General features: G+C 55.7%; 1 protein-coding gene across 1 annotated transcript in view; it reads left to right on the top strand.

Annotated features, from left to right (window-relative positions):
- The first annotated feature begins 969 nt into the window (after positions 1 to 969).
- The window catches only part of FAM131A (family with sequence similarity 131 member A), a 40,352-nt gene continuing 13,680 nt past the window's right edge, over positions 970 to 27,641 (top strand). Inside the window, exons 1-2 of the mRNA XM_034782659.1 lie at positions 970 to 1,087; positions 12,354 to 12,493. Of these exons, the coding sequence (XP_034638550.1) occupies positions 1,057 to 1,087; positions 12,354 to 12,493 (171 nt within the window). The 5' untranslated portion in view covers positions 970 to 1,056. The remainder of the gene's footprint in view (positions 1,088 to 12,353; positions 12,494 to 27,641) is intronic.

The raw sequence follows: 27,641 nt of genomic DNA, 5'->3' as shown, positions 1-27,641 counted from the left end.
TGAAGGCCAGAGAGCTGGTCACACAGGCAGCGTGCAGCAAAGCCAGGAACTGAGCCTAGATCTCCTGAGTCCCTCCTCATTCCACTGACCCGGCGAGGCAGCCAGACCCAACAAAGAGTGGGATGAAACCTCCAGCGAGGTGACACGGCTCGTGTTTACCGGAGCGGGGGTGGACCTTTGTGACCTTTGCACCAGAGGGAGGTACTCGAGGAACTACAGGTCCCCTTGCGGTGGCTGAGCGCTGGCCAGCCCAGCCTGGCTCAGGGCTCTTTCAACGTGGGCTCCTTTCCTTCTGCATAATCTCCTGGGCTGTGAATCCCCGGGCAGGCAAAGGCGGTGGTGCCTGTTGAGGCCGCGAGGGATGAAATGACTGCTCTACTGGAGTCCCTGCCAAACCTGAGCTGAGGGCCCTCTGCTGGGACCATTTCAGGTTCAAACTGGGCTGAACTCGTTTTCAGCAGGAGCAAACTCCCTGGAGCAGGAGAAGAAACTTGGTCCATTGCAATGTCCAGCTCTCTTAGGGGGCCGAGCCCCTGGCAACCCCAAAGTCCCTGGCCTTGGTTTCTGCGCTGTTCTAGGGGGCCAAGGAGCTGGGGAGGTGGCTTTGCTTCTGGGCCAGGGGTGCTGACGGTTTTGTTTAGACTAGGGTCTGTGGAGGGGGGTGTGGGTGGGTGCAGCCCCCCCCCCCGGGCACCAGCCTCCCCCTCCCTTGGGGGCTGGCTGGAGGGCCGCTGTAGCTCCCTGCTGGGCTGGCTGTGGGGTGCCCCGGCTGGGCGGTGTCGGTCGGAGGGGGGCTCGCAGGGCCCCGCGAGCGGCGGGCGCTGCCCAGCGTGCTGAGCGGGGCCCCGGCCGGGCCGCTGGCCCCGGTGCTGAAGCCCCGCCCCGCCCAGCCGCGCTGCGCTGACGTCGCCGGGCGTGCAGCCGAGCCCGCCGCCCGCCGCTCCAGGGCCAGGCAGCGACAGCGGCAGCGTGTGTCCGGCGGCGCCCATGCGGGTCTGCGGCGATGCGAGCGGGCTGCGCTCGGCCCCGCTCCCCGCCTAGCCGCCCCGGCCGAGCATGGGCTGCATCGGCTCCAAAGGCACCCTCGGTAAGCGCGGGGAGCGGGGCTCGGCCGGGCCCCGGGGGGATGCACCGAGCGGAGCAGCCGGGGGGACCCCGCGGCCGCGGGATGCAGCGAGGGGAGGGGGCCGCGCCGCAGCCCGGGGGGGGGTCGCTGGCGGGCGGGAGCCGGAGCGATTAGTATGCAGGCGGGAGGGCCGTTGCCAAGGCACCAGTCTCCTTAGGAGACCTTCAGCTTCCCCCCGATCCGCTCCCGGAGCGAGGAAGCGGCCGCGGCTGCGGACGCTGGGGCGGGCCGATGGGAAGCGATCCCCCGCCTCGGTGGAGCGCAGCCGGGGCCGCAGCTTCTCCTGGCCCTGGCCCTGGCTGCGGGAGGGGGCTGGCGGGGACGCGGGGCAGGGTTAGCCCGGCTCGGCTCGGCTCGGCTCAGCGCTGGTTCGGAGCGGGCTGGCTGGTGGCAGCGGGGCGGGACGCGCTGGGGGTCGCTGTGCCCGGCTGGCAGGAGCGGGGGCCCCGGGGTGCTGCGCTGCATCGGCCCCAGGCCCCCATCCTGAGCTTGCACCGCTCGCTAAGTTGCTCGAAGTTGCTCGGAGGGAGGTGTCCCGGCCCCAGCGCTCTGCCTTGGCCGCTGCGGGGAGAGAGCCCCCGGCCTGGATGTGACCGACCCACCCCCTGCCCCAGCGCGCAGCCCCACAGCTCCTCTCCCCTCCCCGTGCGAGCCTGGCTCGGCTCCGCTCTCGCCTCCTGCGGGCTCTGCCTCCCCGCTTACCCGGCTCCCAGCAGCGGCTCTGCCAGCCCCACAGCCGGGTTTCTGGGCAGGGGTGGTCCAGGTGCTCCTGGGGCCTGCCTTGTTGCTCTCCGGCCAGCACTTCCCTTCCCCAGGTGCAGCTCCAGGGCCCCCTGCAATGGGGGTGAATCCCCTGGGACTGTGGGGAGCCCTTCCCGGGGCAGGGCCTGGCCCCAAGGGGAGAGAGTCCATCAGGTGGGCTGGCCAGGGCCTAGGGGAAATGCTACTGAGCCCATCCAGCACAGGGGGCTGTTAGCCAAGGCCAGCCCCAGCCAGGAGGGCAGCTGGGGCTTGTCTATATACGGACACCCTATACTGCAGCCCCTTCAAAACGCTCCTACCTCTGAATCCTGGGGATCCTAGTCCCTGTTTAAACCACAGTGGTTCCCAAGATCCTGGCCAGCCGTGCTCAGCTCCCTTGCCCCCTGCCTGGGTTGGGTGTACTCCCCCGGGGGGAGGGGACCGGTCCCGGGGTCTCTTACAGTGTCGGTGCTGCACAAGCCTCTGTCCCTGTGCAGACGGACCCAGACACCCCCCTTCCTCCTCCCTGCTCTCTTAGTCCCCGTTCCAAGAGCAATAGGGACTCTCATTACCGGTGGGTGAGCGGCTGCTGCGGACTGCCCCAGGGAACCCCACTGGTACCCCTGGGCAGCAGCTGTTCTGGGAGATCATGTCTCCTCTCGCCGAGCCTGTTTTTGAGAGGAAGGATGGTCTTGTGCAGGTCTCCCCAAAGTGGTGCCTGTGGGTGCCATGGCGCCCGCCGGGGCATCTATGTGCGCCCGTGTACTGGCCGGCGGACAAGCATCCGCCGAAATGCCGCTGATTTTCAGCGGTGACGCCTCTTGACGTTGCTGCTTCTCGGCGGCATTTCGGCGGATGCTTGTCTGCCGGCCACGGTCCTTGGTGGCTCGTCGTCCAGCGCCCGCCCCCCCCGGAAAAGGTTGGGGACCACTGGTCTTGTGGATAAAGCCCTGGACTCAGACTCATGCCCGTAAGGGCCTGAGTGGGACTTAAGTGATGCCTAGGCCTCGTCCAGCTCTTTGCAAGCGTTCCCCCCTCCCCACAATACTGCATACCTGGTGCCTCGACGTTGTCTCCTGCAGAGCCCTAGCCTGGGCCCAGGAGTCCCTGCGCTCCAGCTTCCTCAACTTCCTGCTTTGAGGGCACTGTCCTGGGGACACCTACATGGGCGGGGGGGTTCTGCCGATGCACCTCTCCGAGAGTCGGTAGCCAGCTGGCTGGAAGAGTTCTTCCGTTGCGTTAGCTGCATGTGTGCCAGGGGTTAGGTCTGCGCTCGGGGTGCGGAGTGCTTCACAGCCCTGAGGGTGTCCCAAAGCCAATCTATTTCCTAGGTGGAGACCAGGCCTGTGTTTTTCTCATTCTCTATGAAGGCCTCACGGATTTGCCACCGCATGTGCCTCCGGCCCACCAGTGTCCCCATTGCTCAGTGTCACACAGCCTTAGGCAGAGTCTGTGCTACCCTCCTTCGCCATCCCCTTTCCTCACCCCCTGGACAGCCTAGGGCCCCACAATACCCCAGGCAGCCGCGTCACGCTGAATGCATCCCCACCCTTTTGGTTATATCCGGCTCTGATGACCTGTCCCTCAGCCTCTCGCTGCTTTTTCAGGGCCTTTGTTTTGGTCCCACTTAAGTCAATGTGGGTTTTTGTCCAGTGACGTCAATGGGAGCAGGATCGGGCCTTTTCTTTCCAGCGCGCACCCAGCCTGTGCCGGCTCGGGCTCTGAGGAAGGATCCCTGCTTTGGAAAGGCCCAGCACGCTCCTGCGTCTCCCAGTTTAACTCGCTGCCTCGCTGTTTGTTTTGCTCCGAGGTCTAGGCCCCAGCTGTGCCTCTAATACAATGTTTGAGGTAGCCTCCGGCCTGACCCTGTGCTGTGAGCTCACAATTCAGCCTCGCAGCCGGCTCCTTCCCTGGCTTTAAAAGCTGCCCCTTTAAAATCAACCCTGTTTAAACACCCACCTCTTTAAGGGTGTTATTACACCAGTTCGCTGGGCCTGAGCTCCCTCCGCTCCTGTTGACTTCGGTGGCGATTGCGGGTGCACAGCACACTGCAGGATGGGGCCCTAATTATATCTCTGGTGCTCAGTGGGTCTCCCACACTCCCATCAAAGGCTGGTTGCGTTCCCCCTTTGTCGGCTCCCAAACAAAAGCTGCTCTCACAAGCCGTCATCCAGTCATTTTCCCCGTTGTGCCATTCAGCCGGGTAATAGCGTGGTCATTAAAATCGCCTGTTAGCATGACTGTACCCACGGCGTTTGCTGCTTAGACGCTCTCAGTCCCGGAGCTTGACCCCTACCGGACCGGGAGGGTTCCTGTTACCTAGCAACTTGTAACCGAACTGTGTCCGCTTTGGTAAGCTTAGGCTGTGTAACTCGCTCCCCTCCCCGTCTGTTGGTTTGTTTCACTTGTTGCATTGGGTCTGAAACCAAAGGGACAGGCTCCTCCGGGGCAGGGAATCTCTTCTACTCGGGGCCTGGATCTCCCCACCGTGGGATAATCTTTGGGTTCCTCGTTAGGTAGCGAGCGATTCCCCCGCCACCCTCCCCCATGCTGATGTAACCTTTCCTTCCTGTCGAGTTTGGAGTCGTCACCGTATCCAATTGATTTTTATCATCTCACCACGCAGCGCAGCGGAGGCATGAGCGATGAGCTTTGCTCCCCCCGGCAAGCATTCCAGCTAAGCCCTTTTTTGGCCTTAAGCTTCTACTCTAGCATTAGCATCTGGCCAGTTGTCACTCCCCTTGCTACGAGCTCCGTTTAGCTGACAGCTGGCGTTCGCTTGGCACAGGGCCGGGCCTCGCCATGTGCTCTTAGCCTGGCCTCTGGAATTGTCACGCTTCCCCACACAAGGCAATGCACGCTGGGAGTGACACACGGCTGGCTGGGTGGAGTCTGAGGGCAAGGGCCTGATTCTGCTCCCACTGAAATCAACGGTACAACTCCCAGGGACTTCAGGTGGAGAGCAGGATACAGCCTGGTGGGGGAGCTAGACACCTCATCTAGGGGAACCTCCGGCTGGGGCGTGGGTCGGGAAACACTGGCTGGGGCGTGGACCTTACTGGACAGGCTGTTCCGAGAGAAGGAGGCTGCCCCTTTCTCGTCTCCCTGTCCCATGAGTGATCCAGCCCCTAACACAGAAACGCTGAAACCTCCCGACTGGCCCAGCCCCTGCCTACGTCACAACGCCTGTATGGTGTTTGCTCACACGTGCCACACTCAGTCACGCTCACTAGCACGGCACACTTACTGCACCCACAGTTAGATCAAATCCACGTTCACTAATGTAGCAGCAGCCTGGATACCCGCCGGGGGTCATGGGTACATGGTGTCTTCCGGCAGTATTTAGTCATAGCGGGTGCCCCATTCTGGGTCTTTGGAAGCCGTTGGACTGGCACTGTAATGGCAGGTCTGAGACAGGAAAGGATCCCACCTCATTATTACGGGATCTGTCCCCAGCCCCGGTGCCCAGGGGTCAGGTCCACACCATCAAGGTTGCAGCTTTGTAGGCCCAGCGACCAAGGCAGGTGGTTCCTCTGATGTGGCATTGAGATTGAACTGTGCCTCTGCCTGGCTGAGAGGCGCTCCTGGCCAGAATCAGCCAGCCCTGGGGCTGGAGGGTGGTGCAGGAGTGGGGTAGCCAGGAGTGACTCCAGGTAGGCATGTGAATGTGGAGGCAGGTGTGTTCCAGATGAATTTGTCATGTTCCATGTGCTTGGGGCAGTGCTGGGCAGGGGGGTCTGTGACACAACAGAGAGTGGGGCGGATTTGACCTGGGAATGTTGCAGGGGAGTTACATTGGGGATGGGGGACTTCCCTTGAAGGAAGATACCTGAGCTGTAACCTGAGCCAGGAGGGGGGTTGGGAGAAGTGACACCTTCTGCCCCGGGAGACTGGACAAAGGAGAGGAGGAGCTGGGGGGAGCGGGGAGAGAGCTGCTGGAGTTTCAGTTTTGTGCTGGGTGGTGGAACGCAGGAAACCCCAAGGCTGGGGTCTAAGCTCCCTGCCTCCCAGCAGGACTTGACTGAGGGGTCCTGGCTGTACCTACAAGCTCTGTTTTAGACTGCGTTCCTACTGTCCAATAAACCTTCTGTTTTACTGGCTGGCTGAGTCACGGTGAATCGCAGGAAGAGGGGTGCAGGGCCCAGACTCCCCCACACTCCATGACAGGGTCCCAGTGCCTCCCTGCGCTCTCTCCCGCTGCCCACCCCCTCCCCAGCATCTTGGCTCTGATATACCAGTGTCGGGGCCAAATGAGACTTTTCCCGTCCTCGGCCCGTTCTGTGCCTCTCTTCTCCTCCCCCGGTGTCAGCAGCGGGAGGTCACCTTTGCAGCGTGGTTGGGGTCAGCCCCTGGCCCTCTCTGCTCTCCACGCTGCTGTGATTCCAGCTCTCCCTGACCCTGCTCCAGCTGGCCACACGTGACCAGAATCTCTGGTGCTGGGGCTGTCCGTGCTGTGCCAGCGGGGAGGCTGCCCCGGGAGGAGGCGTGTGGGAACTGGCACCCGCTTCATGCCCGACACTGGGCAGGAGGCCGTCTCCTGTCACCGCCCCGACATCTGCTCATCAGAAAAACTTGCTGCGCCGGAGACGCCGTCGCCCCCCTGGAATATTAATGGCTCCGTGGTGGGAACATTGTGTCCCTCGAATGGAACAGGCTGTAGCAGGATGTACTTTCCTTGGAAGGAATCCTGGCTGGAAGGCACGTTCCCCCTGCCCCCATGTAGTGAGGCTGCCCCTCACCCTTGACCTGGGGGGCCCACAGCCTCCTCCCAGCCCCCACTGTATCCATCACACCGCACCTGCAAGGCCCAGAGCCTCTTCCCTGCCCCCACTGCCTTCTCCTTGCCCCACCCCACAGGGCTTAGTGTCTTGTCACCCCTCCCTCCTTCACTCCACTCCCCCCCCCATGGCCCAGTGCCCCCACTCTCCCCTAAAGGGTTCAGTACATCTTTTCCCCCTTCCACATCTTCAGTGCCTCCAGCCAGCCATGGCCTGCAGGGCTCAGAGCTTCTTCCCTCCCTCCCTCCCTCTTCTAATCTCCCCTCCCCCCAAGAGATCAGTGCATCCTCCCATCCCCACCCTGCAGGGCTCAGGACCTCTCTCCCCTCTCCTGCTGCCCATAGTGTTTGGTGCCTCCTCTCTCCCCTCCCTTCCTCTCCATGGCCTGCAGGGCTCGGCTCCTCTCCTGGAGGGGATGAACAGGCGGTTCAGGGCGCAGGATTGTCTAGGATCAAGCACACGACAAATCAAGACCTGTCCCCAGAACTTCTGCCGAAAACACCCTACCCCTCCCTGCTCTGCTCCTGACCCCCAGCTCTGGCTGTGCCCTGCTCCCCGCCTGCCATGGCAACCCCATCTCTCTAGCCCCTGGCATCCCAGCCGGCATGCACCCCCAGTCACTAGTGCAATGCAGCCACTGCTGGGGTGGAACAGGGGAAGTGAAGAAGAATCCTGTATCCTGAAGCAGACAGGCTACCCGTACGAGAGCTGGGCGTTGGCCAGGTCTGTGGAGATACTGCCCCAGTGACCAGCTGTCCAGCTAGCCAGTGCCTGCTAGCGCCAGGCTGGGGGCACCGACTGAATGGAAGGGTGCCCTTTGCTGAGTCACCCCTCCCTGTTTCTGCAGCGGGCTGGTCCTTGGAGGTCTCCCATCCAAACTTCAACAAGGCCTGCACTGCTTAGCGCAGATGTGCTCCTGGTGGTTTGCCTGCCTTCCTTTCTTTTGGGCCGTGAGCCCGGGGCACTGCCAGCCAGCATGGCACCTGCCCAGGGTCCTCGGCTCTGCTCCTGATTCGCCACGGTAGCATGGAGCGGTAACGCCCCGGGGGGAAAAAAATACCCCAGCCACGGCCATCCGTGCCCAAGGTCGCCTGCCAGGGGGCCAGGAACTGCAGCAAAACCCAAGCAACAAGCCCTTTGCTGCTCCTGTGGGATGCAGCCGAGCTTCTGGGAAAAGGGGAGCACGTGGCTTTGGCTAATGCAATTCCACCTCCCCAGCTTCCAGGCACCTCTGCTCTTCCCCCCTCTAGTACAGCAGCTCCCCAGCGGTGGGTCGTGGGAAGAGTGGAGGTGGGTCGTGTGTGCCCCAGAGGCACTCTTCCCCCTCTGCCCCGTGCTCGCACTTCCCCGGTGCAGCACCAGCTGTGCAGAGGACGTGTCGGGTGCCAGGGAGTGGACAGTCAGCAGCCCGGCAGTGATCATGGCCCAGCTGGGGGCATGGCTGGGGAGAGCCAAACAGGGCTTGGGCTGAGAAGGGGAGTGGGGAGCAGGGGGTTGGAGGATGGGGGAGGGGAGTGGAGATGGGGGGGCCGGAGGGCCCCCACTTTAACGGTGCTCTGCAGCCCGGTATGACAGCTCCTAGCAAGCCCTAGTTGTTTTCTCTTTCTGTATATGTCAGTAGGATCCCCAAAAAGACACAACGCGGCCGGTGGGTCACCTTAGTAAAAAGTTTGGGAACTGCTGTTCTAGGAGGCAGTGCTGTCTAGTGGTTTGAGCACAGGACTGGAATCGGCTCCTGCTTTTGCCTGGGTAACTCGGGAGTGACCCCACTGGTGTCACTGCAAGGAGCCAAGCCCAGGAAAAGAGGAAGGGTTAATAACATGGACAGAAGCGTGTCGGTGCTTGTGGGAGAAGCGGGCAAATCCGGGCGTGAAGGTGGCATTGCTGGCGAAATGGAAGGGGCTGGGGTCTCGCCTCCAGCCCTGGGATGAGAACCTTCCTCTTGCTCTGCCTGGCCTGTGGGTCTAAACGTTCCAGCGAGGGGTACCCCTGGGCTGCGGGTCAAAGAGAAAGCAGTGCATGCTGGGAAACGCAGTCCCTGGGTTACAGCTCCCCATGCACGCTGAGCTCTCTTGTGGGCCCCGTTGGAGTACGGTGTGGGCTGCAGCCGGTCCGATGCAGCGTTCTGGGCCTCTAAGCAAGACAGACCCAGAGAGGGGAATAGCTAGATTTTCCTTCTTCACTGCTGTATAAAGCCAGACCTTGGCCTCTTGGGTGGAAGATGTTCCGCGCTAGTGGGGCAGACCTCAACCGAGACTTCACTGCAGCACCTCCCCAAGGACTTCATTGACTGCGTGGCTGGCTTTGTGGGAGTGTCGAAGGCTCCGGCCAGAATCAGGGCCCCATGGTGTTGGGTGCTGCACAGACACGCCAGCCCTGCCCTGAAGAATTTACAACCCAGTGAAAAGCTGGGGGCCGTTACTGTGTCGAGCAGGAGGAGGGAGGAAGGGTGAGATGGTCAGCAGGGAGTAGTGACCTCCCAGAGCAGATCAGGGAAGGCGTTAGCCTGGGCTGAATTAACACTAGGAAAACCAGACTGGTGTTGTCAGGCTGTGGGGCAGGTTAACCTCCCATGGCTCATGCCTGCTATCTCTAGGTCTCTTTTTGTGCCTGCAGGGTGAGATGCATCCCGGGCACGGAGCGGAGGCACAAGGCCTGGACACTGCTTATGACTTGTGCTGGCCCCTCTGTGCCGGGTGAATTACTCCCCTGAATTACTGGCCTCGTTTGCAGCAAACAGTCCCGAAGTGTCAGGTACAATGTTCCCTGCACTTCTCCAGGGAGGGAAACTCTGCTTGTGCTCTGGGGGCTCTGTGCTTTACATAGTGACCCAGGCGGCTTTGTAAACGAACGCACAAAATTGGCCCCAGGTCCCCTTCACCGGCAGAATCCACATGACGCTAAGATGCAGCAAGCGGAGGCAAAGGGCTGCTCTCGGCGCTGCCTGGGGAAGCCTCACGCTGGGATTCTGCTCTGCTCCCTGCCCGTGCAGGACGGAGACTTCCCCATGGAGTGGAGGAGGAGGGTACGCAACCCATCAATCCCATCCTCCTTTACTTACCTGCCAAGTCCTTGTGTCTGGACCCCATGGGTTTTCCTGCCACCTGTGATGACATCCGCAGCCTAAGCTGGAGGCTTCCCCTGGTTCATTTGAGGGGGTCTGGGATGACGTCAGCTCTTGCAGGGGAACCCAGAGCCCTTCTAGTCAGGTCTTGGCAGGTACATAGAGAGGACATGGGTTTTTCAGCCCTTTTGTTCTGCAGTGTAACAGATGCCATGAACAGGAACCTGTTCAAGTCACTGGCAAAATTCTTAAAGGAAGCAGAATCAGGGCCTTAAAGTGCTTAAAAACCAATTCCAAACCGCCCTTGTAAATAAGAGAATGTAGTAGTGTCCCCTGGTGGGAGCCCAGCATCCGACCTCTGTGTCGGGGGAGGCAGCCCCACCCCAAACTTCATGCCTTTTTAGCAAAGAGCAGTGAGTGTGAGGATCAGGCCCTTGTCATTTCACACTTGCAGTGAGTTTGGGACGGTCTCAGACACACACTGGAGAGAATCCTGGCCACAGCGTGCCGAGTATGGCATTCCAGTCCATCCTGACCCGGGTGGTGCCTTGTCACCCATTGATGTGGACACAGCTCGGAGACAGAAACCCCCCAACCAAAACCACAGCGCCTCTGAAAGCTCCAAGCAGGCAGCGGGAGGATGGGGCTGGGACGGCAGTGTGCCGGGGTCTCTGCTGGAATAACATGCTGAGGAGGGCCTGGCTCACAGACCCCGGGGTGACATTCACCCTGAGGCAGAGGGCCAGTGCACCGCCTACTCACTGCTTACGCCCTGTGGCCTAGTAGAGCTACGTGGCCCTCCTGAGATAGAAACACCTGTGACCCACTGGTGGGTGAGTGCGTGGTCAGTCCCCTTTCGTGCCTGATCCACGAAGAATGGGAGCCCATTCCAGCCCCCGCCGGGGAGCCCGGAATCCAGTTGCATGTGTAACTTTGAGGGTCCCAGTTCGACCCCTGGTGTTTTGACCAGGATGGCAGCTGTCACAAATGCCTTTTATTATAAGTATTACGGTAGGGCGTAGGGACCCCAATCCCGCTGCGCTAGGTGCTATGCAACCATATAACAAAGGGAGGGTCCTGCCCCTGAAAGCGTGCCGATCTAAGCGGAAGAGACAACAGGTGGCTGCAGTAAACAGGCGGACAGGGGAACAATGAGACGTTTGGGATGAGCAGCGCACCAGCTGCCTGATCGTTTACATTCCATCCGGTTGATACAAGAGAGAACAGTACAATTAGTGCCGACAGTGCGTCTGCTAGGAAATCCGGCAGCCCCGTTCGGGTGTGTCTGTGCACGGCAGCCTGCGTGTGAGTGCGTGTGCGTCGCACATGTCGGGCCTTTATGCTGTTCTCTTTTGCTAGAAGAGAGGAATTCACTCCCTCTGAGTGGCAGGTTTGTTCAAGGTTCCACGCACAACACCGCCCCCCATGTTAAGGGTTTGCTGCTCTGGGGCTTACACGGCACTGCGTTGGGGTGAACTTCACCAGACGGACTCACAAAATCCGGGGGGATAACCCTGGGGAAATGCAAAAGAGCAGCCTTGGATTCCGTGCTGCAAATACCAGTGCAAAATCCCACCCCCTTTAACACGTGGGCTGAAACCCACAAGGAGGTCCGTGCACAGAGGTCCCTCTTTGAGGGACACTTAGAAGGCGGATTGACACAGCTACGTTGGTTGGAGGTCTGTGAAAAAACCACACCGCTGATGACACATTTATACTGGCCTAGGCCCCAGTGTAGACGCAGCTTTGTTAATGGAAGAAGGAAGGCTTCTATTGACTAAGGTTCTGTCTACACGAGAAACGCTGTAGCGGAGCAGCTATATTACAGCCACAGAAGGTGGTTCTTGGGTCACTGCTGTAAATCCCCCACTCCAAGAGGTGGTAGCCAGGTTGATGGAAGAATTTTTTTTTTACCTAGGGGTGTCTCCCCCAGGGCTTAGGTCAGCTTAATTACATCCCATTTTTCACAGCCCTGAGTGAGGGAGTGAAGCGGATCTATCTCTGTCGTGTAGATCATCCCCTAGCTACGGTCATTCGGGGATGTGGTGTCCCTACACGGACGGAAAAACCCATCCCCCTTCCCCAGCAGTGTCTGCACTACAGGCTTATGCTGGCCTAGCTATGCCGGTATCGTCTCTGGGTGTAGACACAGCTGGGCCTCCAGGGTGGTTTAGTGCCTGTTAATACTTGAACTAAAACATTAAACCAGCCTCTCCTCTCCTCTTCTCATTGCTCCTATGCCCCCGGGGAACAAAAAGGAATTCCCCCTCTGTGCTTTTCTGGTCCCACTGGGATGACTACCATTAACCCCTCTTTGTCACTGCCCACCGCCTCCTGATGGTGCTCGGAGACCTTAGAAGGAGGCTCGCTAGTAACAGCGGGGTGACGTTTACATACATAGCCTGGGATTCCTTAAAGGGAAGAATCAACCCCCGCCATTGCCCAGGATCGGAGTGATCTGGTCCCAGCAGAAAGCACAGAGCCGGAGTCTGTGGTGCAGAGCAGAGGGGACACAGCCAGCGCCCTGCCCACGGCAGTCACTTTCCTGGAGGGAGCAGGGCAGTTTTAGAGTCCCCAGGGGCAGAGGGCCCCGCAGCAGGGCTAGGCTCTCGGAGGCTGATGTTTCTCTGTGCTCTCCCCGCAGTGGCTGTGGACACGACTTTGCATGTGGAGTGGAATGAGGTGAAGGCCCTGCCTGCCCTCTCGCCCTTGGGGAGCACCAGGACGTCGCTGGTCCACAGGCTGGTTCGGCAGAGCTCAGTGGACAGCCAGGACTCTCTCGAGGTGCCACAGTTCTCATCCCTCTACCTTTGGGAACGGGGGGTGCTCCATAGATGAAATGAGCTGTGAGTGGGCATGTGGGTCTATGGGGCAGCTGTTTGGGGCGGGGGGAGATGGGGAGGAGGGCCATGTGCGTAGCTTCTCTGCCTTTTCGATTCAATTGAAAGCCAGTTGCCGGTTAGCTAGCGGTTCTCTTAAGGCCCCAGCTGCTGGAGTCAGGCCTATCGATCACGTAAGTCTCACTTCAGCCCTACTTACGTGGCACATAGGCCTTGTGGGATGAAAACAGCACCTGGGCTTTGGCCGGGGCTGCTACCATCAGGATAGACCCACAACAGCAACACTTCACCCTTTGCCAGTGCCTTGCAGCTGAAGATCCCAGAGTGCTTTGCAACCCGAGAACGAGCCTCACCTTGCAACCTTCCCCCGGGACACGGTGGCAGCGGTAGGCTGATATTGGAGGAGAGGAAACGGAGGCCCGGAGGGAATAAGGCCCCCGTTTTCCACCGTAGCATCCAAATATCAGTGGCTTGTTTTGCAGTCGTGGCTAAGAGACTTGCTCAAGGTCAGGTCCAGAGCGTGCAGCTTTGCCCCCCCAGCACCCTTGCGTGGCTCGGAGATCCCAGGGTAACTATCGACTGTGTGATACATCAGAAATCTTTATTGGCGTGACAGGCAACGGTAGGACCTTTGGGCAGGGAGGAGCTGGCTGCAGGGGGACATTACTGAATTCATCTCCTCCCCTGGCCTTTCATTTCAGGGCCTCCCACATCTCATGGCTGCCTGGTTTAACTTTCTGCCTAAGGCTGCTGTATCCCTGGGGCTTGCTGAGGTGGTGTCTACACTGCGCGGGAAGATGTGCTTATAGCACGGGTAGGCATCCCTGTGCTAGCTTTAACCTAGGCCACGATAGTAGTGGAGATGTCCATCCAAGTCATGATAGTCCCCGTCCCGCTGCTGTGACCAGGTCCAACCAGACAACTGGCTGTCCCCTTTGACCTTGTCTGCTGGAGTATTTTGCCACTGTGAGCACCACTGCAGCTCCCAAGCGCACCGTGCACCACGCTCACGTCACCGGGCGATTGCGCGCGCTCTGGGGAGAAAAGCTGGCTCCACTGCCATGTCCTTCGGCACCGTTGCAGGGCCAGCATGCCCAGGAATAGCAGGCATTGTAGCGCCAGTCGGGCTTCCCGGCGCAATTCCACAATGCTCCTGTCCTGCTTTTAGTGGTTGCTTTGACAACTTGGTGCCCCTTGAATTTCCCCCGTATTTCCTCTCTGCCCCCCATGTCTTTGTCTTGCTCCCCTTTGCCCCACTCAAGTTTTCCTCCAACCCCCAGTCTGGCTCCTCTCTGCCCTGCTGTCCCTCTCCCTGTGCTCAGTGACCCTAGAGAACCCTGCCTAGGGCGTAGTCCCCACTGCCTGTGGCCATGAGCGAGTCCTGCTCTGTCCGTCTCCCTGCCCGGTCGCTAGCCGTATCTGCAGCTCAGGGCTCTGCTCCTTGCATCTGTGATGGGTTGGGGATCACCCACACCCATAAGGGGTTCTGTCACCACCTGTCTTGTAACTTTGGGTGCTGAACTGCTCTGCTGTTATGGCTCAGAGCTTGACATCGCAGCTGGTCCACGAGTATAACAGTCACATCTTGGCTTCCACCGGCCTCGTTACACCTTGCGGGGTGACCCCAAGCCCTTCCCGTCCCAAGTCTCCCCAGATCCGTCTAACCTGAGTTCTTATTGACCAGACACTCCTATTTCCCCCTCTGGCTCACCGGCCCCCAGTGATCAGTTTGCTTTGGGGGACACATGCTCCAAACGGTTTGCACAAAGGAGAGCTGCTAGACGTAAAAATAAAAAGTTTACTTAATAAAAAAAAACCCGGGTTCGAAGACGAGCTAGTGAGGAAGACCAAACCCAGGCAATTAACAGACACACAACTCCAGGCTTCACATTTCTGTGTTAGTTAAAGTCTCTTTTCTAATACAAGTTATCTATTGCCTCTGCACAGTTTCATAGAATATCAGGGTTGGAAGGGACCTCAGGAGATAATCTAGTCCAACCCCCTGTTCAAAGTAGGGCCAATCCCCAGATAGATTTTTGCCCCAGATCCCTAAATGGCCCCCTCAAGGATTGAACTCACAACCCTGGGTTTAGCAGGCCAATGCTCAAACCACTGAGCTATCCGCCCCCCTCCTACATGCCTCTATGATAGACGGGATCCAGCCTTTCTCCAGCTTCCCATTTAGAGGCTGCCCTTCATCCTCATCGTTTCGGGATAAAAACCCTCAGACGCAAGCCTGATTTGAAAAGGCTTTCCCCCCCCCCATCCCCCTCTTTCTCCTGGCATGATGACTCTGTTATTCCGAGTAAACTCCCTCCTTCCTTAGGTTTCCAAGACTGGGGGTTTCTTGTCAGTTTCAATGTCTTTCCATTAACTTGAATGGCCCCCCATTGTCTGTTCCTGGCTGGACAATGGGTCATTGCTTGGAGCCAGTTTCGTGGCAACATCTGGCTTGGGAGAAGCCCCCCCTTCTGGGAGGTGTGTGTGAAATTGTAGAACAAGTCATGAGTTTAGTACTTTATATAGATAGATTGATCACACAATCTGTATCCATATCTTAGAATACCCATCAGGCTCAGAACACCACTGGCTTTCATAAAAGACTTTACCGACTGCACTTTTCTAGTACAATAACGTTGTGTGCAATACATTGGTTCAGTGACTTACTCTTTGGAGTTCGGACTCCCTGGTTTCCCCTTGGGGTGTCTGGCCCCTGATTGTCACAGCAGCCTCTCTATGGTTAGAGTGCTGGGGGATTATGGCTCCCCCAGGTGTAGAAATGGGTGCCCAAAATCAGGGGTATCTGGGCCAAGCTAGGAGGCTGAGTGGGTCTGCACACCCCCCCCCCCCCCGATGCTCACACCCTCAATGTACTTACATTGCCTGAACCACCCGAGGACAGCCTCAGCCGTATCCCCCGTGCTACTGAGACCTGAAAAAGTAAGAGTGGGGAAGGGTCCTTGCCCCTGATCCCCTTGTAAATCCACTTAGCCCCCATTGCTGCTCCAACACTCTTCCTCCCTGTCACCCTGAGCAGCAATATATCCCCCCAGGCCCCAACTGCGCTAGGTCAGGGAAGGAAGGGAATGTCTCCTCTCCAGACCCAGCCAAAACCATCAACATGTGCAGATGGATGCTGTATAAAAATAGGACATGCAGTGTGGCTTCTCTGCACTGCTGCAGCTTGCATGGGCCGTGACTGGACCAGTGCTAGCAAAATCTGGGTGTCCTTGTTCTGCTCTGGTTTCTGCACCTTCCTCCATGCAGTTCCCTCCCCCGGATCCAGTCATGCCCCCCACTCTGCTGAAAACTCTCCGGATTTGACAATAAATCCGGTCCCTTGCCTTGGAGTAATTCGTAGATTCCCAGGCCAGAAGAGACCATTGTGGTCATCTAGTGTGACCTCCTGTATCACACAGGCCAGAGGACTTACCGCAATAATTCCTAGAGCAGATCTGCTAGAAAAATACATCCAATGGTGGTTTAACAATTATCAGGGATGAAGAATCCACCATGACCCTTGGTCAGTTTTTCTAATGGTTAATTAGCCTCATTGTTAAAAATTTATGCCTTATTTCCAGGCTGAATTTGTCTAGCTTTAACTTCCAGCCATTGGATTGTGTTGTGTCTTTTTCTGCTAGATTGAAGAGCCCATTATTAAATGTTTGTTCCCCATCTAATTAAGTCACCCCTTAACCATCTCTTTGTTAGGATAAATAGATTGAGCTCCTTGAGTCTCTCACTATAAATCATGTTTTCTAATCCTTGAATCATTCTCGTGGCTCTTCTCTGAACCCTCTCCAATTTATCAACATCCTCCTTGACTTGTGGGCACCAGAACTGCACACAGGATTCCAGCAGCTGTCGCACCAGCGCCAAATTGAGAGGTTAAAATAACCTCTCTACTCCTCAAGATTATCCTGGTTATGCATCCAAGGATCACATTCTTTTGGCCACAGAGTCACACTGGGAGCTCACGTTCAGCTGATTAGCTACCACAACCCCCAAAGTTTTTTCTGAGTCTCTGCTTCCCAGGCGAGAGACCCATCCTCGCCTCTGTTCTTTGTTCCCAGATCTATATGCAGTATCTACATGTCGCAGTATTAAAAGGCATATGGTTTGCTTGCATCCAGTTTACCAAGCGATCCAGATCGCTCCGAATCAGTGTCCAGTCCCCTCGTCATTTACCACTCCCCTGGATTTTTGTGTCATCTGCAAACTTTATCAGTGATAGTTTTGTTTTCTTTCAGATCATCGATAAAAATGTTAAATAGCGTAGGGCCAAGAACCAATCCCTGCAGGACCTCACTGAAAACACACCCACTTGAGGATGATTTGACACTTTGGACCTATCGGTTAGCCATTTTAAAATCCATTGAATGAGCAACACGTTAATTTTATATTGTTTTAGTTTTTTAAATCAAAATGTTGTGCTTTAGAGAAGTCTTAAGTATATTGTCACAAACACAACAAGGAGTCCGGTGGCACCTTAAAGACTAACAGATTTATTTGGGCATAAGCTTTCGTGGGTAAAAAACCTCCCTTCTTCAGATTGTGTCAACACTGATATTACCTTTATCAATCAGACTTGTAATCTCATAAAAAACATTATTAGTTTAACAGGATCTATTTTTCATAAACCCATGTTGATTTGCATTAATTACATGAACACCTCCCCCCACTTTAATTCTTTATTAATCGAGTCCCATATCAGCTGCTCCATTATCGTGCCTGGGATTGATGTCAGTGCCTATAATTACCTGGGCCATCCCGTTCACCCTTTTTAAAAAATTGGCACAACATTAGCTTTCTTCCAGTCTTCTGGAACTTCCCAGTGCTCCAAGTCTTATTGAAAGTCAACTTTAATGCTCCAGTGAGTTGCTCAGCCAGCTCTTTTAAAACTCTCGGATCTAAGTTATCTGGACCTACTGATTTTAAAATGTCTAACTTTAGTAGCTTCTTTTTAACATCCTCCACAGATACAGGAATGGAAAGAGTGTTATCACCATATGATGAGACTGTATTTGTTTTTTTCCCCAAATACAGAAGAGAAATATTTATTGAACACTTCTGCCTTTTCTGCATTATTATTGATAATTTTACCGTTTTACCAATACCATTGTCAGGATTCTTTTTGTTCCTAATATTTTTAAAAACAAAACCACAAAACCTTCTGGTTGTTTATAACTCTACTGGCTATACCTTTCTCCTTGTGTCCTTTTGCTTCCCTTATCAATTTTCTACAATTCCTAACTTCTGATTTATATTCATTACTATAGGATTCCCCTTTCTTCCATTTGCGATATATAATTTTATTTTTATAGCTGCCTTCACTTCCTTCTGAACCAGGTCTTTTTTTTTTTTTTAAACCACCAGAGCCTTCTTCCTCAGTTGTGAGATTGTGGTTTTTTGGGCATCTAGTAAGGTCTTCTTAAATGATTCCCAATTATCATTCACATTTTTCTGCTTAAAGTCTTCCTCCTAGCTGATTTGGCTCATAATTATTTTCAGCTTTGTGTAATTGGCTCTGTTAAAGCATCAAGTATGTGTGTATGTGTGTGTAATATGTATATATGTATGTGTATATATGTGTATATATTTTTACTGATCTGGACTTTATTCCACTTGTAAATTGTAAATGTGATCAAGTCATGATCGCTTGTACCTGGCTAACCTTAATTTTTAGTTCTGTGACAAGTTCCTCTTTATCTGTTAGGACGAAAGTCTAATGTAGAATCCCCCCATGTTGGCTGCATCAATTTCTGAGTTAGGAAATTGTCAGCTATAATATTTAGAACTTCCAAGGATGTTTTAGTACTGGCAGCACGGGAGCTCCAGCATATGTCACTCACATTGAAGTCCACGGTGATCATGCTGCCTTTTCTCCGACACACGTATAGATAGGTGCATAAGGAGCTGGTCGTCCTGTTTCCTAGTGTGATCTAGTGGGATTAGGTGGGGTGTAGCAGACACCAACTACTGCCTTGAGCTTTATCTGTTACGACATTGATCCCTTAGAATTCCAGATCCTTTTCTTCTGACATGGAAAGGGGAGAGGAGGAGGAGGAGGATGGGGGAGAGAGATACATAAACGTGGAGCTACTAGGGGGATACTGGACTTCATGGCTCAGCCTCTTTGCTTCCCGTTTCCCCTCATCAGTCTGGATTCTAGGTGGCTTTGTCCTCCGAGTCCCAGACCAGGCTCAGGGCTATAGAGATGGTAGATAAAGTGAATGCCCAAGCGGTGGGTGGGCCCCAGGGGCATTCTCTGCTGCCCATGAGCACCCTGCTCCGGCCACATAGGCGCTAACTCCGTGGGTGCTCCGGGGTTGGAGCACTGACGGCCGGCAGCCCCCCATCAACTCTCCCTGCCCTCCCCCCAGCATCTCCTGCCTGCCGGCAGCCCCGCAGATCAGTGCCTCCCCCTCCCTTCTTGTGCCGCCCACCCGCTGTGATCATGTGATCAGCTGTTTTGCGGTGTGCAGGAGGCTGGGGAAGGGGGAGGAGTGAGGACAAGGCACGCTCGGGGAGGGGATGGGAAGGGCCAGGGTGGGGCCTAAGGGAAGGGGTGGAATGGGGGCGGGGCCTGGGGCAGAGCTGGGGGTCGAGCCCACCCGGCACTTTGGAAAGTCTGCACCTGTGTCCTGCCAGACTTCCTTTCTGAGCAGGGGAGAGACCCTGCTGAGCTCTGAACGTGGGTCTAGCACCGAGCTCTGCACCCAGCAGTTGTCACGGAGTATTGGGGAACTCAGGGCCCTGCACCCCCGGCTTCCTGTGATTCACCATGACTCTCAGCCAGCCAGTAAAGCAGAAGGTTTATTTGGATGACAGGAATACAGTCCAAGACAGGTCTTGCAGGCACAGACAACAGGGACCCCCTCAGTTAGGTCCATCTTGGGGTCCCCGGCCATCCCAGCCCAGCCCCCCTTGGGGGGTCAGAGCCATCTCTGCCTCCCAGCCATCTCTCCAGCCTGCTTCCAGCACTCTGCCCTTAGCGACCCCTCCCCCAGCCTTTTTCAGTTTCCCGGGCTAAGGAGTCGCCTCGCCTTCAACCCCCTCCTGGGTTCTCATGTTACACACTCAGGTATGCGCCCTCGGGCAGATCCCATCCTGCAATGCAGACTATCCCAGCACACTCCCCTGTCAGCATTCCCAGACCACAGTGAGAACAGGCCCAGTTCGTCACAGGGTCTAGCACCGAGCTCTGCACCCAGCAACCCCCTGGTTCAGCCGTGGGGAAAGCAACCCTTCTGCTCTCCTGTGAGGAGCAGGGCTAACCACGGCGCCCCCAGCGGGGGCTGGGGCAGGCCAAGAGATCTTGGGAGCATGGAAACGGCTGAAGTCTGTTTCTTTCCCCCAGGTGCAGTCCCCATGATTTTCAGTGGGATTGTGGGTGCTCCACAGCGCTCATCATCTCCCCCTTTGGTGCAGGGGTCTAAGTGTGGCTTTAGGATCCAGCTCTGAGTGTCCAGGTTTGCCAGTGCATGAAGCCCCTTCAGAGCAAGGCAGAGCCTTTTAATGGATGCGTCTGGTATGGCTCTCTGGGTACCCAGGGCAGTGAGTCCCCCTGTTCTCCCTCACACTGGAGGCAGGGGGGTATTTGCTTGTGCCTGATGCCTCCAGCCTGGTAGCCCCCGAAGCACCCTCCTTGGGGCAACGCCAGCCCTTCCTTTGTCTTGCAGGCTAACGAGAGGTGCACCCCGCTCCCGGAGCCCCTCTGAAGGGTTCCCTGTAGTGTGCAGCCCCTTATCCACTGAACGCCCCCAGAAACAGCAGGTCTGCTGTCCCCAAGGGGCCAGTGCACACCCCAGTTGGTAGGATTCAGCTCAGGATCGACTCCTTGCTTAACATCGCAGCACTGAGATAGTCAGAGTGGGCCACGGAGACGTTTACTATCAAAGATTCAAGAGCGCATGGGGAAGAATATTGGAAACAAACGCGTAACGCGCTTTCTGGGGGGCCAGGCTGACCTCCCGTCTAAAGCCGTTTACCTCCCCCCAAAGTCCTCTGCAGCGTTTCAACCAAGGCTGGTTGTGATCCCATTTTCCTGGCTGTCCGCACGCAGCCCGGTTATTTGCGAAGTGCCGGCTGATGGGGTGTCTCCCCAAAGTAACCAGGGAGCTAAGCAGAAGGCAGCATCCATTGTGTTTGCTCAGAGTGCTGAATTTACAGCTCAGCAGAGAGACAGGTGAGTAAACATCTCTTGGCTGACAGAAAACTGTTTGTCAACTCGGCTTTGAGACAGACGCGAACCCTTGTTTGCTGTACACGTAAGAACTCCTCGCGTAGTGTCTGTACATGCCGTTCGCACTACTAGTAATGAGCAGTGTGAGCCCGGCTTTCCGGTAAGACCTCCCATGACGGTCCTTGGTGAGCCAGAATGGACACACCAGAATCAGGACGTGCCTGGAACCCCTCTTACCCGTTGGCATCGAGGGGTTCTTGGATTACAACCTCCCACATGGTTTATGTGCAGGTGACTCCCTGGGGCTCTGGGCATTGGCATTCCACAACCGACTGAGAACACAACCCCCCCGCTCACTCCAGTACCCCCCATACCCTGTCCCTCCCCTCCTTTCTCCAGTGCACAGCCCATTCTGGCCCCCATACACACACTGCCCCATCCCTGCCCCTCTGGGGTGATGGGCTTGGAGGCTGCAGAGCGTGGGGGAATAGGGGGATCCCAGTCCCAAGGGGCTGAGCCTTCCAGCACCCTGCTGATCAGGGCAGGACGGCCGTGGGTTAATCCCCAGCGTGGAGTCGCCCCAGCATTCAAAGCCCAGAGGAGACTAAGGTCTCGGCACCTGTAGACGCCTCGGCATTCCTCCCCAGCAGTAGCCAAGCACCTTTGTCAGCCTCACCCACTCAGTTGGGTAACCAGAGCCCTTGCCCCTGGGCGGGTGGGGTGTCTGTGCTGAGCAGACATGGGCCTTTGGGGAGGAACCATGGTGCGCCCCGGGGGTTTGGACCATGTCCCTGGGGGCTTGGTTGCCCTGGGGCTCTCAGGCATTCCTGGCATCACCCTTACCCCCCAGAAACCCAGCACGTCTCCTGTGGCAATTCCCCAGGGCACGGCTGGTGCTGACACACACCCTCTGCTTTACTGACTGTGCCGCTTAGCACAGACCTGGCTCCCGGAGCACTCCGGGGTTGGGGCGGATCAAGCGTTGGGCTCACTGGGGGGGACGGGACGGTCTGTGTCTAAACAAAGAGAGAATTCAGGGAACCCCACACATGTGCCAGGGGATTGGCGTTGGACTGGGCTGGGCTGGGCTCATAATCAACAGAGCGAGCCCTCAGCGGGCTGCAAAGAGCGTCTGGGCCCAAAGAGCCCAAGGGCGGCGTCGAGCATGAAACTGTCCTTTGGATCATCCTTGTTTGCTCTCTTATGGCTGCCTCTGAAACAAGCCTCCATCTTCTGCCTACCCCCCATCAGTCCCCTCACCCACCCTCGCCACCCCTCCTCACTCAGGCTCCAGCCATTACACCCCTTCCCTCTTCCGTGCCCCCTGGAATGTGGGACACGACTGGGAACTCTTTAGGGAAGGGCCTGTCTCTTGCACACCTGTGTGTGGCGTGCCCAGTGCAAGGGGCTGCAGTGATACAAGTGCACAGGACACCAGCGACTAGTCCTGTGGCATGTCCCGGGCAGGGGCAGGGAGCAGCCGAGCTCGCAGGTTAGTTGCTCTGTTCGGTGCCCTGAGCCCGGTAGTGTATTACGGGGTGCTCTTAGTTCAGTGCCCCCAGCCTGCTGGCCCCTGGATGAGGCCCAAGTGCTGGGCGGTGAAGTGGGGTCTGGATATTGGAGAACCAAGGAGCAATTTAGCCTTAGCTCAATGAACTGCCTGTAACAGCCCCTGCCCATAGCTCAGCCAGCAAGAGCTGGGCGCTCAGCATGTGCCCTGCACCAAGGGACGCAGCATGGATTGCACCGGAGAAACCCAGGGGAGCCTATGCAGTGTCCCTCCATTGACCATCTCACCTCCTAGTCCCTGAGTCCCAGCTGGCCTGGCTGGGGTATCGATACTCCCCGGTCCCTGAGTCCCAGCTGGCCTGGCTGGGGTATTAATACTCCCTGGTCCCTGACTGCCGGCTGGCCTGGCCGGGGTATTGATATTCTCTGCTGGCCTGGCTGGGGCACCTCTCTTCCCTTGTTGCTGCTGTTCAAATTCCCGTCCTCTGAGGCTGGCGCGGTGATGGTGAATCTGTCTCGCACCGATGCCATGAAGGCCTCTCCTTGCTGCCCCTGCCGCCAGGAGCCCTCCGTGGCCGTGGTCAGTGTGAAGTGAGCCCTGAGCGTTCCCCTCCCGCTGATCCTGCAGCCCTGACACCCAGCCTGGCCCGAGCACATGGAGGTTTCCCCATGAGCTCCGCTGAGCCTGTCCTGTGCAGACAGCAGCCTGGGAGCTAGGCTGGGTCCTGCCCCCTCCACACCCCCCGCTCTGCCCCCTTCCCCATGCCCTGCTGCAGCCCCAGCTCCGTGGTATCTTTTCCTGCCGCGCTGCACTGACGTCAGTGCCAAGTCAGGCCTGTATCCTGGGAGAAATCAGGCCATGGTTGGTGACTGGTTGCCATGGAAATACACCTTGTTGCAAGCTACAACTCCAGAATCACTTCCTAGGAAGCCACTGGCTATGAGCCGCTGGGGCTGGGTCTAGGGCTGCTGCCAGGGAGGCAGGGGGCAGCTGGCAGTGCCAGGTAAGACTATGCAGAGCCTGCGCTTCTGGGTGGTGCTGGCACTGTGCCCAGGGACCATACGCGGCAGGAGCTGCATCGGCTCCTACTGTCCCTGGCTGTGGGAAATGCATCCCCAGCCGCTGCCGCTCCTCTTCCTTCCCCTGCTGGGATCTGACCGGCGTGTGGCTGAAGTCCCTCTCCCATGCCTGGCACCGGTTGCAGGAGTGTTTGCAGAGGCTCCGAACTGCATGTAGCTCACAGGGTCTGTCTGTGCTGCACACTAAGCCCGGGCTCTGACTCACGTTTGAGCCCAACCCCCTCTTCTGTCCGTGCACAAGCCAGTCCGACTTAGGTCAGCAAGCACGCAGGGCCCAAGAGCCCGAGACCTGCTGAGACCCCGGGCCAAGCGGTGGCTGCAGCCCAGTGCAGTGTGGCCTTGTTAGCACAGCCTTGAGACCCGGGTCCACCGATGGCAAACCCCACCCATAGATCCCTGCATGGTGGGTGCAGGTCTCAGGGGAGGGGGGGTTAACTCTCTGGGCTGGTCTCCCCAGTGTCTCTGCTCGGGGTGGGCGCCTCCGTTTCCCACCACTCTAGAACTGCCCATCATCGGCTCAGGACTCCCGGTCCTCCCCTCTGGATGAGCAGAGCCCCTCCCGTGGGGGTTAGCAAGTCCAGCAGCTGCTGCCAGGTTCCAGGCCACGTGCGGCCCCCTGTATTGAGGGTGAAGACCAGGAGGCCCAGCCCCGTCCTGCGTCAGGCTTCTCCCCTCCTCTCCTGCGGAATGGCAGGCGCTTTCGGCAGGGGTGGGCGGCGCGCACTTCCCCGGTCCCAGCGTGCGGCTAATTGCCAGGGCGGCTGCGGGGCGTTAATGACTGAAACATTCGGAACCATTATCCATTATCTTGCTTTTATTTTCCCTCCTGTCACTCACGATTGCTCTCCCGCACGGAGCAGATTTCCTTGTTTTCTTAATGGTGTTGATAAAATGATGACAACGTGCTGTGCATTATACCCGGCTGCTCCCTCCCGAGATCTCCCAGCTGGCACAAACGCTGCTCGCGTCTCCCTCTCTGGTCCATACTTCACCCAGTACCTGCAGCTCCTGAAAGCACGGCTGTCGCTCCGGGCCCAGGCCGGCCCCTGCAATCCTGCCGCGGGGAAATCCACTCCAGGCCTTAGCAGGAACCAAGAAAATATTTATCCCGAATGATGAAATATAGTCTGCAAAGTTACAAGAGCAACCAGCTGTACTCAGTTAAACAGGGTAATGCAATCAATGCTCCCCTTCAGCAACTTGCACGGCTTCCTGCTGGGGAGGAGGGGGCCGGGTGTGTGTGTGTGTGTGTGAGAGAGAGAGAGAGAATGTACATGTGTAGTGGGAGAATGTGTGTAGGTGTATATACAGTATGAGTGTGTGTGTCTATATATATCTATAGTGGGAGAATGTGTGTGTATATATAGTGTGAGTGCATACATACATATGCATGTAACGTAGGAGAATGTGTATACTGACAGTATGTGTGTGTAATATATAGATACCCACAGTGTGTACAGCGTGCGAATGTATGTGTATATTTAGGGTGTGTAGTGGGATAATATGTGTGTATAAAATATACACGTATCTACACACCTTTGGGCCTAAAAACAGCCTAGCGCCATTGTGGAATGATAGACATCAGAGGTGGTCAAGGCCTAGTGAAAACAACGGGGAGTCCGGTGGCACCTTAAAGACGAACAGATTTATTTGGGCATAAGCTTTCGTGGGTAAAAAACCCACTTCTTCAGATGCATGGAGTGAAAATTACAGATGCAGGTATAAATATACTGATTGAATTGGCACTGTCAACACTGGTTCTCCACTTGTGAGATAACTCCCTTCTCTTCATGTGTCAGTAGAAATATGCCTGCATCTGTAATTTTCACTCCATGCATCTGAAGAAGTGGGTTTTTTACCCATGAAAGCTTATGCCCAAATAAATCTGTTAGTCTTTAAGGTGCCACCAGACTCCTCGTTGTTTTTGTGGATACAGACTAACACGGCTACCTCTCTGACACTTAAGGCCTAGTGGTTATTCCCCAGTGGCCAAGGCAGGTTCATCCTGCTCCAGTACTTTGTCTAGTCTGGTTTGAGCTGACTCAAGCAAAAGGGTTTCCATCATCACGGTAAAGGGATGATGTTCAGGAACGACGCCGGGAAGAACTGCCTGAGTGTGACATCACCCTACACGCTGACTTTGTACTGAGGGTCGCTTTCCCCTCAAACACCAATTGTATTTCCCCAAAAGGACTCAAGGACTCGCTGATGCTGTTGTTTCCTGCAAGCCGCCCCCCCCCCCATACTATTTCACAGTCATCTCGAGTTTGCAACAGCTCCCCGGTGAGTGTCATTGACAAGCGGAATCTACACGCTCTTTACCCATTCTTGCAAATCATTCACACTCGCTCTATGTACTGCAGTCACTGATGGTAAAAGAATATTAAGGTTGCAAAAAGCCTGTGTGAACTTAATGTGGCCCCCTTGTGTCTGTGTGTTATGAAACAGTCTTTAATTACATGATCACATACGTTTTTTCCCTGCCTCGTTCAATGTTTCTTGTTATCCCCTCATTCACTGTTTGACCCCAGATCTTATTTACCACACCCCGTCCAAACCCTGCACTGAATACAAAACTATTCATTTCCTCAGTGGTGTTTCTAAGGTGCTCTCATTATAGTATCCAAACGCTTCACAAACGTTAATGAATTTCTCTTAATCACTCCCCTCTGTTGGGGTGACTATGATCCCCAGCTTACAGACGGGGAGCAGAGAGACAGAGTTTAAGGCCAACTATCCACTAACTTTGCATGCCCACTTGAGACAGCGAGGGCCGCCTGACTGAGTACTTAGCAGTTTTATAACACTTGATACGTTCAAAGCACAGCTCCGCTCAGTTGCGGTTGTGAGCACGCTGCATTTCTGCACATAAGAGCCCAGTCTCAAGTCAGAAAAAGGGGCTCACGCAATTAGTGATTTGTGAAAAGGCTGGATTACGTGATTTTCCCAGAATTACACAGGCAAAAGTGGGGCTAGAATCCACTTCTCCAAGGTGACATTCAGCTGCCTTACCCAGGAGCCATCCTTTCTCATCCTTCAGTTCCCCCTCTCTGTCACTAGCCACCTTCCAATTTCTGTGACAAACGAACCAGCCGTCCTGCGGACAACAGCCTCATTCACTATACAACCATGATTCATCCCTGAGCAGATCTATCTCATCCACTGAGGGAGGGAGGGGTCCAGTGGAGAAAATAGTGTGTGATCATGTAATGAAAGACTGTGTCACAATAATGGAGTGGCTAATACAGGATTCAATTAATAAAGAACTAAAGGACGATAATATAATGAATGCCAATCAACATGGGTTTATGGAAAATGGAGTCTATCAAACGAACTTGATGTCTTTTTTTTGAACGGATTATGAATTTGGCTGATAAAGGTAATAGTGTTGATGTAATATACTTAGCCTTCTGGAAGGCAGAGGACTTGATACCACACAACATTTTGATTAAAAAACTAGAACGATACAAAATTAAAACGGCCCACATTAAATGGATTAAAAACTGGCTAAGAGAGAGGGCTACAAATGTGACTGTAGTTGGCACTGGTGTGACCGCGGCTGGAATCCTGTTTCCAGTTCTGTTGCCCACAGTTCAAGTTGTTGATAAATTGGAGAGGGATCAGAGCGGAGCCATGAGAAAGATTAAAGGATTAGAAAACCTGCCTTATAGCCCCCAAGAGCTCGGTCTAAACAAAGAGAAGGTGAAGGGGTGACTTGATTATGGTCTGTAAGTATCTACACGGGGAACAAAGACTTAATTATTGGCTCGTCAAGTTAGCAGAAAAAGGTACAACGTGAGCCGATGGCTGGAAGTTGAAGCTAGACAAATTCAGACTGGAAATAAACCGTAATTTTTTAACGGTGAGAGTAATTAACCCAGGACCGCCCAGAGGATTCAGGGGGCCTGGGGCAAAGCGATTTCGGGGGCCTCTTCCATAAAAAAAAGTTGCAATACTATAGTAACATGTATTTGGAAATATAAAAAATAACCAGTGAAATACATTCAAAAATTAATTTTTAAGAATTTGAAAATACACAAAGTACATTATTTAGAAACATTAAATGCTTTAATGGTATGTTTACATTTGCAATTACATAATGGGCTGTCGCTGGGTGATGGTGATGGTTGGTGCCAATGGGCTGTCGCTGCCTGGGGGTGGCACGACTGTTGCCCAGGGCTGGGTGGGAGCTGGGCTCTGGGTCCGGGAGTGCCCGGCTCAGAGGGTCTGGGCTCGGAGCTGGGGTCAGGGCTGGGGGTGGGAAGATGGGGTTGGGGGGTGCCCGTCTCAGAGGGGCTGGGTTCAGAGCTGGGGGTCA

This window comes from Trachemys scripta, chromosome 9 (genome assembly GCF_013100865.1).
Source record: "Trachemys scripta elegans isolate TJP31775 chromosome 9, CAS_Tse_1.0, whole genome shotgun sequence".
Taxonomy (NCBI): Eukaryota; Metazoa; Chordata; order Testudines; family Emydidae; genus Trachemys; species Trachemys scripta.
This window is presented reverse-complemented; position numbering and strand designations above follow the sequence as displayed.